Source organism: Tachypleus tridentatus, chromosome 3, assembly GCF_004210375.1.
Source record: "Tachypleus tridentatus isolate NWPU-2018 chromosome 3, ASM421037v1, whole genome shotgun sequence".
NCBI lineage: Eukaryota > Metazoa > Arthropoda > Merostomata > Xiphosura > Limulidae > Tachypleus > Tachypleus tridentatus.
The window spans coordinates 74500630-74517208 of NC_134827.1; the positions used below are offsets into that span (position 1 = coordinate 74500630).

Sequence of the window (16579 nt, forward strand, 5' to 3'; positions counted from 1 at the left end):
ATGCAAATAAGTACGTAAAATTTATATACATTCGTCATAAACTATAAAAATTAATTAAACAAAGGGTATTTTAGTTTGTTTTGAATTTTGCTCACAGCTACACAAGAGCTATCTGCGCTATCCGTCCCTAATTTAGCAGTATAAGACTAGAGGGAAGGCAGCCAGTCATCACCACCCACCGCCAACTCTTGGGCTACTCTTTTAACACAAAATAGTGGGATTTTCTGTAACATTATAACGCTCACATAGCTGAAAGGCCATGCATGTTTGGTGTGACGGGGATAAAAACTCGCGACCCTCAGATTACGAATCAAGTGCCTTAACCACCTGGCCATGCCAGACCTATAACGGACATAAAACGTGTTATAAGAATTATGTTAACTACAGATGTTTTGTTTTCCACTATATTCCTTTTAATACAACAATTACGGAATCAAAACGAAAACAGGTAATAGATGTAACAGACCTGCTTAAGCGAATGGTATCGTACACTTACAACAAGTGGATCAATTTTAAACGAACAAGCACAAGCATATAGAATAAAACTTTGTTTTACTATATAATAAAATACACTCCGTCATTACAAGCACTTCCAAGATAGTAAAACACAAGAAAGTATTCAGTACAGAAACGTTGTTTAGAAGAAAAAATTTATACGTCCAAATATATACGTTTTACTCTCAATGTTCGTCGATGTCATCTTTGATCCGAAATGTTTCGTCGTATCCGACTCAAAATACTGCTTATCTAATTTTATTTTTCCTATGCGTTTCTTAACCCCTTGGAGCAGAGCACAGGCAGTCCTTTGTGCTTAATAGCAATCTATGTTTTTAGTTGTATTGCCTGTTTGTTTTTGACGTAATGTATCGAAGTCTGGAAGTTTTGAATAATACTTCTGTAGGCAAGAGTAGATGGCGCTGTTGGTTGGTTATTGAGTCCATCAGTTAGTCCAACGCTGTAAAGTTTGTGTATTCATTAAAGTACTAAATATAAGTATCGTATTTCGTGAAACTTAACATGTGGAATTGTATTCATTTGTGACATCAGACTGAATCCTTAGTTCGTAAAACCGAACAGACAAAATCTGTACCACTTGTACCACGTGTGTTCGTTCTTCTTAGCAACTACGGAATTGTGTTTGTACCCCATAGTTTATAGATTTTTTTCGTTTGTAATTCTTATCCAAAGTTTTTATTTGTATTTACAATAACAAACATGCTCGTTTTTAACTTTCTGAGGTTTCATCGAATAAATTTGTTTCCACTTGATGATTTCGTATGTCTTTTTGTTTTGTTTGCCCTGTAATTTATTTTGTGAACTTACAATTCCATAAGTTTCTTCGAAGGTTGTAGCTAGAAGGTCAATATCTATTTCACGTTTCTCTAAACGTGGTATCCCTAGTTTTTTGTCGTAATAATACTGCGTTAGTAATTTATAAATCTCAGCTTTAAGTTCCTAAATTATTGTTTTTTTCTATCTCAAAATATTCATTGATTGTTTGGAATTAAGTACAAAGCTACAAAATAGGCTAGCGGTTCTCTGCCCACAAGGGGTATCGAAACCCGGTTTCTAGTGGTGTAAGCCGCCAGACATACCGTCATACCACTGGAGGTCACCTCAATCGAACATTTTAGTTACTAACCCTACTCGTGTATTTGTAAACATCTGTTCTATAAGTTTTTGTGTTAAAATGATTACCATATTGTAAACATAACTCCATTAGTCTATTTCTAGGTAGTTATTTTTATTAAGCTGTTTATAAAAACAAGTTTCACAGTTCTGTTGCGTCATATATCTCTAATATTATGTTTAATACTCCACAGACCCAATAAACTTATTGACATAAATATTTACGTCGATATGCCTAACAGTTCAAATATTAATACACTCGTGTTTCTTAAAAGTTTCATAAAAACGTATTTTCTTGTTAATATTAATGATCTTACATAATAGCAGCTCTTATTACGATCTATTAAATTCAACTTCCGTTTGCGTTTAACATTGTGACAACATTACTTCGGCACTACATGACAGTGATGGTTGTTTAAAACAGAAAATAAAACAAAAACGAATGAATATGCTGTAAAAATACAAGGAAGATAAAGCAAGTGTGGTGAGCTCTTATATTATCGTGGCAAAGAGCGAGAAACGACTTATTTTCTATATTTTTGTTCTATTTTGAATAAACTGTTTATATCTTATAAAACGTTTTTAGCTAGCTATACATATCGTGAATTCTGTCTTTTTTTTTTTTCCTGTGTGATAGAGTCCCACTAAAACACCATAAAACAATACAAGCTTACCTTAAGAAGCAAGTTCATGTACCGATATGTTTCATAACTTACAATGTTACTACCTCACTTAATGATTGATGCAAGTGCGTCAATCTATTTAAGGTCTTCTTTGGACAACACTTTCTTATATAATGAATGACCCGTCTAAAACAACACCGCTGCGATAAAATTGTAGCTGTACTTACTGTTAAATATATTTTGATGTATGTTGAAATATATAGACCTGTTTTTATATGGAACCACTCACCTGCTAGGGTAATTGAAGCTCGATGGTTGCTACGGTAACACCTCAATCTTCAGATGGAGACGAACACTGAAAAAATCGAGCACCTCCGCGGCTCCCGAGCTCTATACTTACTTCGTAGACGCGCAGCATAAGAGAAACGCTAAACCGCATCCATACGAGACGACGAAAGGCTCAGACAAGAACGCCACCTCTTTCTCGAGTACGTCACTATGTTAGATGTCGAAACCGTTTTACAAATACACAGTGAACAGGAAGAGGGTGAACCCAGACCTCTCTCTAAAGCTTAAGCCTAATCTTTCCAGGCATTCCTCTTCACAGATTTTTTTTTTCTTATCATTATACCCTTAGTGACTGCAACTCGTAGGTATTTCGATATCTGAAACTTGGATGTATCGTTTACGTACTTACAGACATACGGACACATTTTTCTTAGTTTGATGATATAAAACTGTCAACAGTAATACGAACAAAATAACGTTACAGTAAAAATACTTTAATTTCGCTGCAAAAATAATAACACAAAATAAAACGACAAATTTAATTTTAAAAATTATAACAAATAACGATGAACAAAATATTAATTTGAAGGACTAGATACAAAATATTAAAGCTAAGCGAAACATTACATTGAAACATGAAATATAAAAGAATGAGATAAAAAATCTGAAGTTTTAAAAATGTAAAAAAATGCGTAAGTAAAAAGATGCGGTTTTACGTCTATTGGATAAAATATTAGATTGAAAGAGAAAACATAAATATAATAGCACTGTTTATTGTATGTCCATGTAACTACTTCGTATGATGTAGGTTTATTAGGTTCACTCTGAGGTACGTACAAGTTTCCAGTTTGATGTTTTACAGTTTTATTAAAATGTTTACGTTTTTTATCACTACCTCACCTACTGCTGATAGATCTTTACCAAATTTCTCATGACGATATATGCAAAGTTGTGGTTTCACATGTTGTGATTTGCAAAGCAACTTTTCGTGTGTGTTTTTTGTTGTTGTTGTTGTTTTACAATTCCATATAAGGAAAACAACTTTTCTTTCCCTGAGACAAACTTTCATCAATCATGAATTTACATAACTTCCGTCCAGTGTGGCTACTCCATCCAGCTTGTATAAAATCTTAATAGAAGATCAAATATTGAATTGGAGTATCAAAGATATACAAGTAAACAAAAACATTAACTGCGAACTCAAACAACTGAAAAGAGTTTAAAACATCTAGAAACTTCAGTAACATCTGCATGTATACAAACAAACATTAGACTCAAATATTTAATTCCTTGTTCTCCATCATGTACAAAGGTACAAAATGTTTTTAACATCATCAGTCTTTAGATTTCCGCTGAGCCGCTAGAGGGCTTGAGTGAAGGAATAAATACAAAATATTAACGAAACATTGAATTGGAATTGGAAACATGCGAAGTAGTTAAGAAACAAGTCGGAGAAGCTCAGGCTTAATGAATGTAAAAAATGCCAAAATTTCACAAATAAAAAGATACAGAAATATGTGTGTGAGCTTTTTTTTTTTTTCCGATGTTAATTACACTCATAGTTAAAGACACTTTATAGAATCAGTTTTCTGTTTATAATTCTATAGCTAGTTGTTTATTTCTGTAATTTGAAAACGCGGGTTGCCCTTGTGATAGAACGTTAGGTTTCTGAGTGAGGCCCAACATGGAGAGGTCCTCAGGACGCCCGACTCGTAATCTGAGGGTCACGAATTCGAATTCTCGTTACATCATACATGCTCGCCCTTTCAGCTGTGGGGCGTTACATTTCAAAATCAATCCCTTTATTCGTTGGTAAAAAAAATAGCCCAAGAGTTGGCGGTGGGTGGCAATGACTACATGCTTTCCCTCTAATCTTTACTGCTAAATTAAATTTGCGCGAAATTCACAACAAACTTCGACGACACTTAGGCCTAAACTTTCACCTATGTCATTAATTTTTCATCTACACCTGAAAATCAACTACATTAAATAATTTATTATTATTATTATTTATCGATAGCCAAGATCAAAATAATTATAGTTACATACTGTTTGTTTTTAGCTCAGGAACTCTTACTTTTTCACTTAAGTGTGTGTGTGTTTTCATATAGCAAAGCCATATCGGGCTATCTACTGAGCCCACCGAGGGGATCAAACCCCTAATTTTAGCGTTGTAAATTCAGAGACATACCACTGTACTAGCGGGGGGCTTTTTCACTTCAAATTATAATCTTACCCATTCGGGCGCAATCAACGCAGCATGGAGACCCTATTTTCCAACCACTCTGCACAGGTTAAAAACAACTTCAATTTTTATGTTATTTAATTTATTTTAATTGTATGCAATTCTTTATTGTCATTATTCTTCTGTGTCCTTTTACGACAAAGTTTTAATGTAAATAAAAAAGCCTAATATTGATATTCGTTTCGATGTCTTCTTGGAAGGTAGTATTTTAACCTTTAACGAATAGGCCTAACTATCAGCATAAACTCTGGTCAATTTTGTATTAAATACAATGCTACACAATTGGCTAATTACTCATGGTGCATCCTTCGAGAGCCCATTAGTATGAAATAAATCACTGGAAAAAAAAAAAAAAAGTTTAAATCCGCGTCACTGGAAATGTGATTTCTAAGAAATTAATACTATGTAACGCTACCTGCACGTCACTACGCTAACAAGACTAACAAGCATAAGCCTAATTCAGCAGTTTTTGCTATTAGTATTACAATTATGAAACGTATTATCAATATAATAAAAATAAACCGAAACATGCTACTTACCTTTAAATTTTAAATGATCCAAACGTACTAGTAACTTTTTTTCTTTTATTATATAATTTTAATTCCTAAAGTGTGTCATTATTAACATCTTAATTAAAGTTAAAAACGACTTACGGTGTACCAGCAATCTCTTCTATGGCCTGGAATAGCCAGATGTAAATCAATCAATATTGGCCCGGCATGGCCAAGTGTGTTAAGGCGTTCGACTCGTAATCCGAGGGTCGCTGGTTCGAATCCTGTTCGCATTAAACATGCTCGCACACTCAGCCGTGGGGGTGTTATAATGTGACGGTCAATCCCACTATTCGTTGGTAAAAGAGTAGCTCAAGAGTTGGCGGTGGTTGATGATGACTAGCTGTCTTCTCTCTAGTCTTACATTGCTAAATTAGGGACGGCTAGCGCAGATAGCTCTCGAGTAGCTTTGCACGAAATTCAAAAACAAACAAAAAATCAACCAGTAACGAATTATTCCCTAACTTTTCACATCGGTAGCATTACAAGACAATAAATAATTTTTAATAAAATGGTAGAAGGTAAGTAAACTGAACCCAAGTTGACAATTGTATTCTAACATTTTTAGGATATTATAAAGAATATTAATTGCAATTTAAATGAAAAAATATTGAGAGCTCAGAACGTCTTCTCTCTCTGATTATGTTGTTAGAATTACAGAGGTAGTAAAGTATCGATGTGTAACAAAATACATTTAGTAGATTAGTTCATCGAAATCTGTCTTACCACTATACATTACATAGATGGATGATACCAGGTTCTATCACAGGCCGTGTAAAACTGCAACACCAGGAGACAATTGCTGCACAATTGAGATTATTTTGTTCGTTTGTTTTGAATTCCACGCAAAACTGCTAGGCAACTATCCGTATTAGTAGTTCCTAGTTTAACAGTGATATACAAGAGGTAATGTAGCTAGTGAACACCATCCGCCCCCAACTCTTGGGCTACTCTTTTTACCAACGAATAGAGGGATTTAAAATCACATTATATCGCCTTACGAAGTGAGGACGAATATGTTTGATGAGATGGATATTCAAACTCATGACACGTAGATTGCGAGTCGAGCTCCCTAACCACCTAGACATGGTTATTAAAAGTATCTTATTATTAGAAAATAAAGAGTTCACTCTTATTTCTGTGGGTAAAGCACTTTCTTTACGTGAGACTTACACCTGGTGTGATTGCTTTTGTTCTTAAAAAGTAACTTGCTAAGGATAAGTATTTTTATTTCCTAACTTGAAAATGAAATTGACTAAAACCACAAAATTAAACCAAATATTCTGTCCTTTTATATATATATATATATAACATGCTTTTCATTATAGACTATCTTTGTGAAAATCGCTCCCGTGATTATCCTGGGCTTGCTCGTGGACTCGATCGAATCTGTGATCGTTAAGAAAGTGCTTTATGAACAAAGTTAAAGAGTTACCTCTCTAGTAAACACCTATTAAGACACCTTAACGATTCAAACTGTTTTTTTGTTTTGTTTTAATTTCGCGCAAAACAACACGAGGGATAGCCGTCCCTAATTCAGCAGTGTAAAGACTAGAGGGAAGGCAGCTAGTCATCACCACCCATGTCTCTGCTATATATTTTTATTTAACAAACACGAGTTACAAGTTGACTATTGCAATATCCTCAAAAAAGTTATTAATTTTTATTTAGTACAAAAACGCATCAGTGGCTATCTTCTCACTGCGGGGAATATAACCCCTGATTTTAACGTGAACTTACCGCTGACCCGTAACTTAACCCGTGGAGTGTTATAATGTGACAGTTAATCCCACTATTGTTCGGTAAAAGAGTAGCCCAAAAATTGGCGGTGGGGTGGTGATAACTTGTAGCCTTTCCTCTAGTTTTAAACTGCTAAATAAAAGACTGGTAGCGCGGATAGCCCTCGTGTAGCTATGTGCGAAATTTAAAAAAAAAAAAAAAAAAAAAAAAAGACCTATAGTAATAACGTATGCCCCTGTGTGTTTCTTTTGCAATATCTGTTTATTGAATATTTGTGGGAGCTTCTCACTATCAAATTAAATGTACAAGTTGCGATAATCTAACGTGAACCTTTAGGCACTTAGTGATTTAAAGTGAGGTTCAGAAAGCGTCTGTTTATATGTTATAAAGTAGTTTCCGATGAGCATTAACAAAATAATATAAAACTGTAACGCAGCTGAAGAAAAATCAATCAATGATTTTAAACTAGTAGTAATTAATCATAACCATTTCAAGCCTGTATTAGGCCGGCTGTGGCCTATGACCTGTAGTTTGCGTAACCGACTACTTTTCAGATGATCTGGGAATTGAACGCATTATAGGATTAAGATTAAATCCCGTTTTCGACTCAAAAAGCCGATATAGCCCTTGAAATGGCCAGATCCACCGATAGAGGGAGGGAGAAAAGGGGCAACTGCCCAGGAGCTTGGGCGAATAAAATCTGGTCACACATTAAAGCTTGCAAAACACCTTTGGGCTACATCTTCATTCAATCATAGAAAGCAGTTTGGCTTTTCTTTAGATGTAGAACTCGGAATAGTAATTTGAGTAATAATTTAATACATATTCCTTATTTTATAGATTTAATAGATATTTGCTGTTATTTTACGAACGTTTTTACGCTTATACTATGAATTAAAAATGGCTGCTTTTATAATATGACCTTATTTTGAGTGCGCTGCTCTCCTAATTCAATATTTTTTTTAATAGGTTCTTTAAAATGTTAAAAAAAAAGATAGAGATAAAAGGACCAGTGCTGTCTCTCGACACGTTTAAAGACGGTACTCTTCCCTCTGGTCAATATTTAAAAACTACAGATGGTTAGACGTCAATCATAGAGGTTTCTGACCTGATTCTTTGGTCTGTGAGATTAAACGTTTAAGTTCCTGTAAAACAAGTTTCCTTGGAGTTCATTCTTAAGATAATTAAAATATTTCTGAATATTTCCAGTAAATTAAGCTGGTTGTGGAATTTTCAAGGAAATCAAACCGATTAAGCTACTTGATTTTCCATCTTCAAATAAGATTTCAGAGTAACAAAATTTGAAAACACGAAATAAAAAAGGCTATGATTCGTACCTTTTATTCATATTTACTAAGACTGGCTTCTTTATCTTACCATCTGAATAAAACACTCGTTTACATGAAAATGTAGGGATCGTCTTTGCTGCCACTTATGAACCAAGTTCTTCTGAAACAAGTGACCATTCACAATTGTTTTTCCCATCATACGTTTTTTAGCGCAACATATGACTTATCTGATCCTGAACATCTATATAAATATAATAGTACTGTCTGATGTCTGTTGTATATCCATGTAACTACTTCGCAGGGTGTAAACGGATCTTCACCAGAATTGATATGGAGGCTCATTAAGACCATGTGGAGTTACGTATTTTAGTTTGTTTTGAATTTTGCTCAAAGCTACACAAGGGCTATCTGCGCTATCCGTCCCTAATTTAGCAGTATAAGACTAGAGAGAAGGCAGCCAGTCATCACCACCCACCGCCAATTCTTGGGTTACTCTTTTACCGAAGAATAGTGGGATTGACCGTCACATTATAATGCCCCCACGGCTGAAAGGGCGAACATGTTTGGTGTGACGGGGATTCGAATCTGCAACCCTCTGATTACGAGCCGAATGCCTTAACCACCTGGCAATGTCGGGCCCTGTAAATAGTAATTCAGGGAACTTTGAATTTGCACTTCACTTCAGTGAGCATTCGAAATAGCTACTTAATAAACAGATAAATGGGTTTAAAAACAGGCGGGTAAGGGTAAAGTGTTAGAATATTTTGTTTAATGTTTATCTGGCTTTTTTTTCGTTCTTAAAGTGTATTTCACTATTTTAAGCGTTATCTGTTTTTGTTTGTTTTCTTTTGTGTAGAAAATCCATTAATATAACAATTACAAATTAAAATTATTTGTAATGTCGCACCATTTGTAGACTTTCTCAACAAAGAATTTTATACTAAAAAGAAAAAACTTCGAGTGTTTAGAAATATGAATAAAATCTACAGCTCAAGTTGTAACAGGATTTATTTCTTGATTCGTTCGTTTGTGAAACGCTTTAAACTCTCTCTCGCTCTTTTCTACGCCCCCCGCTAGTACAGCGGTATGTCTCCGGAAGTTACAACGCGAAAATCAGGGGTTCGATTTCCCTTGGTGGGTTCAGCAGATAGCCCGATGTGGTTTTGCTGTAAGAAAACACAAACACTCTTTTCTATTTTTCTGACTCAAGCCAAGTTTACGTGTTGTAGACTGTATTGAAAACTGCCAAGGGCAAAGAGAGATCCATCAATTATAGGAAGACCATATAAGTTTCTAGTTCACTCTTTCAAGTGAAAGATGCTGATAACTTAAGTCCTATGCATATAGAAAACCTGGTTCTTAGTTTACATTTTAAGTTTGAAAATTAGATTTTAATGTATAAGCTACTTTAAATGAACAATCTACCCTTACCGATGTGAGAAGTAACATCTGCAATCAAAAAAAAAAAAATAAAAAATTAAGATTATAACTAGAGTGAACTATTAATGGTAACCTTTAAGAATTTGTTTTTGTTTTTGTAGTTAGTCACAAAGCTACACAAAAGGCTATCTGTGCTGTGACCATCATGGGTATCGAAAACCGGTTTCTAGCGTTGTAAATCCATATACTTCATGATGACGAGAAATTCACTTGAAGTAAAAATGTATCTCAGAATGGCTGGTATGGGTATTAACATTTTTACTAATAAAGCAGAGAACAATGTTTCGACCTTCTTAGGTCATCTTCAGGTCAACAAAGCGAAAGTTTGACCTAAGAAAGTCGAAACGTCGTTCTCTGTTTTCTTAGCAAAAGTGTTTTGTTTGTTTGCTTTTTAATTTCGCGCAAAGGTACACGAGAACTCTCTGCGCTAGCTGTCCTTAATTTAGCAGTGCAAGACTAGAGGGAAAGCAGCTAGTTATCATCATCTACCTCCAATGCTTGGGATACTCTTTAATCAACGAATAGTGGGATTAACCATAACATTATAACACCCCCACGGCCGAAAGGATGAGCATGTTTGATGTGGATAGGATTCGAACTCGCGACCCTCAGATTACGAGTCGAGTGTCATAAGTACTTGGCCATGCTGGGCCATAAAAGTGTTAACACCCATACCAGCCGTTATGAGGTAAAATCCATAGACTTATTGTTGTCGGTAGACTCAGTAGATAGCCCGATGTTGCTTTACTCAAACAAAACACACACACACTTACTGTTGTACCACTGGGGAAAATAATTCGCACATGTATATCTTTATTTATAATAGAAAACAATAAGTGATGTTTTTATTCACGAGAAAAAAGCTTTTTTTTCTTTTAATATATATCTTAAATTAACAATGAACTGATATATTTAAAAACTAAGACCGATAAGTAAAACGATAAAATATTGGTAATTGAGTTGTTGTTTTCTTTTGTTGTTAAAATAACTTAATTTTAAAACTCTTTGTATGTATGTGTAGCAAACGTTTACTTTCCTTTACTTTATGTCAATTAGTCCACAAGTGTATGTCTACGGACTTACAATGTTAGGAAACGAGCTTCAATACTCGTGATGGGCAGACGACATATAGCTCATTGTGTAACTTGTTGCTTAACAACAAAAAATTCATTCTAGCTTAAAAAAAAACTCAATTTTAGAAAAAAATATTAATTTAACTCGTTTAGTGTGCATGCGTGTGTGTGTTTTTCTTATAGCAAAATCACGTTGGGGGAATTAATTCGTTTATTTATTCACGTTTCTTTTAATATAAAATGTCAATACTAGTGTTCTTAAGTTTTGTTTTTATTTTGTTACTTTTATTTTATTCTTGTGTTGTTTTTGTTTTTTTATAATTTTAGCGAATTATTCCCTGCTGGTATCAGGTGACGCCTATGACGTAATTATAAATTTTGTTTAATTTGGTTTCTGAATTTCTCGCAAAGATAAACCAGGGCTATTTGAGTTAGCTGTCCCTAATTTAGTAGTGTAAAAAGGCAGCTAGGCATCCCCACCCATCACCAACTCTTACATTACACTTTTACCAACGAATGATGGAATTGACTGTCACATTAGAACGCCACCATGGCTGAAAGGGCGAGAATGTTTGGTTTGATAGGGATTCAAACTCACAACCTTTAGATTACAAGTCTAGTGCTCTAATCCATTGGCCATGCTAGAGCCTCTAGGAATGTCACTTGTAGTTGTTTATGAAGCAAATGAAACAATGGACCAGCAAGTGCTATCAAATATCGATCCATCATGATATACTCTGCAGTTTGCATGTTATTGGTAAAAGATCTTACTGCCAAAAAGATAATGATCCCAAACTCTCTTCCAACCTGTGCAGAAATTACGTCACATTTATTTTTACTTTCCTTCTTCGGCACTCTTCTTCTTTATTTTCTTTTTCAAAAATAAAATATTTATTTTTCTCTTTTATATAAAAAAGGAGGGAGTAGGGTGTACTTAAATTATGGACAAAAGTTCGATTGTAGCTATATTGTTGAAAGTGGTCTACATGTGCCTATCATCTGATGGTGAAAAGACGAAGTTTTATTCACGTTTCAAAATATAACATATTGACTTACGTCCATAGTTAAGCAAATATTTCCGAATATCTCTTACTACTTATTTTATTTTAAATCTCTTATATACAGATGTTAAATATTTATCAACAAAATAATATAACCTGGGAATTTTAAAACCTGGAAATAGGAATCATAAAAAAGTAAGGAAACAAGGCTGTAGATACTGCAGATATCATTTATTTAAACTACAACCTCCTAACTTGGCTCCATGCCGTTACTCAGAATTACATTTTATGAAGTTAAAATATAGATTGTAGTTTGAGTAAATAATGTCTATAGTATGTCAAACCTTGTTTTCTCTTTTTCTATGCTTCCTATTTGCAGATTTTTAAATTCCCAATTTTTGCTTATTTTGTTTGCTGGCTTTTGTATTATGCTATGGGCAGACGATTACTTGATATGGTAGCTAATTTCATACCGTGTAATGATGATAAACATAACTAGTAACTAGTTGATATGGTTTATGATGATTTAATGTAGCTATTGACTGTTTGATCGCCTTAATTCGTTATGTAAAATATTGAGCTGCAGCTTGAGATTTTCATGGAGAGTGTTTTGAGGATGTAGTGAGCATTTAGTTTCTATGTAACTAAATCCTCTTTCTATATATAATTCAACGTAATGGCCAAATATATGTCTCGGCTAACACACAACTTCCTCTAGGTACGTATAAAAGTTTAACAATAGAAAAGCAGTATTTTCAATTAAAACATATACATCTAAAATACCGTTTTAAATAAACCTTCGCGTGTTTTAACATAATTATTCTACGAATCTGTATAATAAAAATTAGTAATATGTGTGTTGACTTTCTAATTCCTGCATTTCATACATAATATAAGGGTTTGCTCCCTAAAGACATCAAATGTATAGTGTACAAAGCACTAAGTATCTACATGCTACAGTAATCTAATTATTTGCTGGTAATTTCTGTTTCGCTAATCCAATCCGATCTTGGAAGGTATTTAAGTTTGAAAACCCAGGGGTGGCCAGAAATGTATTAACTTTTTTTTCGTATCTAAAAATATATATGCATCAGATGCTGTAAGAAAGTTAACTTCAAAGGACAATGTTATTTTGATTACGTAAAATATGAAAGAAACAAATCGACTGTTCAATACACCAAGTACCTTCCAGTATCTTATTTAGTATTCTACAAAAGGCTTGAGTACAATATACCAAGTAGTTTTTGTAACGCTAAAACTCACGGTTAAATTCACCCGACGGACTGAACCAAGATAGCCCATTGTGAAGCTTCGCCCTACAGTGCAAACAAACATCCTGGCTGGTAGATATCCTAGAAATACAAAAAGTAAAATAAAATAACTGCTTCTTCCTTTACAAATCTTTATTTGTATTTACCTCTAATTACATTTTCTATTTGATAAAAAATAAATTACAGTGATAATTAAATTACTTAAATTCACAGAATATATTAATGTCTTGAGTGTTGCCAGCTGTGAAGAGGATGTTGCTGATTTATTAAAGCATTTAGATAATTTAGTGAGTTGGGTAAATAAATGGCAGATTGGTTTCATTTATAATAAAAGCAAGATAAAGTATGTGGGTTAGCATAACTTAAATTATAGCATAATTTGGACAGTAATAACTTTACTGTGTTATGAAAGAAAAGGATTTTGGTGTAACTGTTGATTAGTCTCTAAAGCCATCCCAGCAGCGTGTTGTTGCTTGTGGTAGAGTTGTTCCTGAACATTATGTTGTTTTGATATATATCTAAATGTGTTGTCTAGACTCTAGAAACTGGGCTTAGATACCCGTGGTGTGCAGAGCACAGATAGCTTTTTATGTAGCTTTGTGCTTAAAAACAAAACAACAACAAACAAGTATACTCTACAGCTCTTGATAGGACTTCACATTCCAAATTATGTTGATTTACAATTTAAAACTTCTTATGGAGAAAAATAGTCTTATTAACTGTTGTTCGGAATTTTTATAATAAATCTAAGCAAGCAGAAGGGCAGTGTTTAAATACATAAATATATATACACCCACACAAACAGTGATGATGTGACGTCATTTAGCTTTTGGTTCTGTTCGCGGTTGCCCTAGGTTCTATATGTCTCTTAGGTTTTACAAAAAATTAAACTACACGTGAGGTGTGGGGTTTCTAGCTTAAAGTTATTGGAAGTGTAGAATGCCTTCCGTTTCTGCCAAACTCGAAAAACAAGCCTCAATTGAGGCTTCGGATCCTGTCAAACAAATTGTCACCGTACTGGAAAAGAAAGTTCGAAATTTAGAGAAGAGAAAGGTTGTTTGTTTTTGGATTTTTTTTTTCTATCAGTTTTACTTTTCCTAAGCGTTGTTTGGGGTGATGTGCTTAGGAGTAAGCCTAATATTAGGCCTAACGTTACTTTTGAGTTTCTTGATGTTGGCGAGCTATAGGTTGTGCAGTTACTGAGTTAGTGTTAGGTGAACAAAGACTTTTCACAAAAAAAGTAATGTGAACTATAAGATCCGTATATCTATGTACGTTAAACGAAACATTAATGTCGACTCCATAGAGTTCGTTATTATTAATAATACTATTTTTATTAATAATATTACAATAGTGCTATTACCATTACAGTAGTGATCACATTTCTTCAGAGGAGTGACTATCCTGTCGTTTGATGTCTTTAGAATTTATTAGATATACGATTTACATGTAACTTATTAGCTTGAAAAGCTACCTATAGTATAACATATAACCCTGTTTAATAAATTTATGGATGGAGTACCTTTTTATCTATTCTAAGGTATTAGCCAAATACAAAAAGTATTTTATAAATGCATGTCCTAATGGACTGTTTTAAACACAACTCTTGACAGTTTTCTTCTAACCTAATTATTTTTTGTAATTTTTATATTTTTAATTAGTTAAGCTGATATACTTATCAGTATATAAGTGTTAGTAAAATAATGTCTTTGCTTCAGAATTGAGGTATTTTTGTTCTTGGAAGCCAGTGTTTATTAATTCTGAGTATTTCACACATGGTTGGTCAAAAAATAATTTGCGTACTTTTCAAATATGTATTTTAAAATACCAAAGATAGTTTGAACAGTGAAACAGAATGCCACAAAATTGCTATAATTTTTTCTGGCTTTTTAACTGACTTCTAAAAAGATTTTAAAAAATTTGTTACTTACCAAGACACCAACTTTTGTCTTTATTCAATAAAATCTGTTTGGCAAATGGTGCCTTTTACTAAATAAATTAAAGATGTTTTAATCATATATTTCATGAAATAACCTTTTAATTGGTTATAAAGTAGAATGAGTTGGGAAAAACTTCTGTGGTGGGTGTAACAAATTTATTTTTTGATATCTCAGAAAATAAAAAATTGTTGTTCTTTTAAATTCTGGACTACCAATATCTATATTTCGTGTATCTATTTGTTGGAAATTTTGAGGTCTGAGAAGTGAATAGAGTCTGAAATGAAGAATTTGGAGCAGAAAGGCATCATGGGATGCCTAGAAGTGGAGAATGAGAAATTAAATATTTTTTATTATTGAGATAGGAAAAGTTGTTTTCAAGTTTGTAACATAAGCTACATTTTGATGCTAATTTTATTGATCTAAGTTGATTAATAAAGTTATACATTTTTAATGTAATTATGTGGAATCTATAATATGAACTGTTTAATTTCCACCTGTGTATTTGAGCTTAAAGCTTTCTGTATGGTACTAGTTCAGCTGTTAAAATAAGTAACATGTTTAGATTAAAAATAGTTTATTATATTTAAGACAGTTGAGAATATCAGATTTGTCTTCCACTAGTCAACACTGTTTCACAAAGTTACAATGTTCACTGAAGAATTTCATAAATTAATGATCTTCTTTAAAAATAGAAGTTTATGTGTAAAAAGGTTAGTTGTAATTAAAGCCTTGATGAATAATGTTCTTTATTAGATGTTGGAATCACCATTTACAGATTTACATAATACAGTGTTAAATAAAACTTGTTTTAATAGGAAGTATGGTGTGATGCTAATATACTTGTCATTGGTTTTACCTGTATTACATTCTACAATATGAAAGACATAACTTGCAAAGTCAATCAGCCTATTAGATCCAACTTCCTTATTATTTTATTGATTTTAATTAAGTACAATGGCAGGGATTGAAATATTACATTTCTAAGGAATTTAAGTTTCCTTGATTGGTTCTACTCCATGTGATTTGTCTGGAGGTTTGTGTTACAAAGAGAATGTGTCTAAAGAACAAAGGGATTGTTCAAATGATTTATTATAATTTTCTATGAAGATTTGCTTTTAGTTACCTGAAACCTAGAAGTAGATGTTAAAACTAAACTATGGAATAGTTCAGTATCTGAATTTCACAGTATTCATTATTGTTTCAAGAATGTAGTATGAAATTTAATGGATTAACATAACACCATAAAATTTGTGTAAAGGTATAGTTCAATATTAAAATCACTTATAATAATGACCTGTTGTTTGAAATATCTGATAAAGATGTCATTATCTGTGAATATTTGACACATGCTTGAAGATTCAAGGTTTAATTTTTGTTTCTATTTACACATAGGGAAAGTTGGATGGCTACAGAAGTGAACTCAACAAAGGAAAAGAGTTGAATGACGATCAACTGGTGGGTACAATTTTTTTTTTTTTTCTCTTGCATT

General features: G+C 33.2%; 2 protein-coding genes across 7 annotated transcripts in view; one reads left to right on the forward strand and one right to left on the reverse strand.

Moving 5' to 3' along the window:
• LOC143247198 (sodium/potassium-transporting ATPase subunit beta-like) overlaps nt 1-2724 on the reverse strand; it is an 88806-nt gene extending 86082 nt beyond the window's left edge. Inside the window, exon 1 of the mRNA XM_076494866.1 lies at nt 2542-2724. The gene's annotated coding sequence lies outside the window, so the exon portion shown is untranslated. The remainder of the gene's footprint in view (nt 1-2541) is intronic.
• An 11223-nt stretch (nt 2725-13947) lies between these two features.
• LOC143247201 (caprin-1-like) overlaps nt 13948-16579 on the forward strand; it is a 34481-nt gene continuing 31849 nt past the window's right edge. For all 6 annotated transcript variants that reach the window (XM_076494868.1, XM_076494870.1, XM_076494869.1 and 3 more), the window contains exons 1-2: nt 13948-14203; nt 16483-16545. In XM_076494868.1, the coding sequence (XP_076350983.1) occupies nt 14090-14203; nt 16483-16545 (177 nt within the window). In that variant the 5' untranslated portion in view covers nt 13948-14089. The remainder of the gene's footprint in view (nt 14204-16482; nt 16546-16579) is intronic.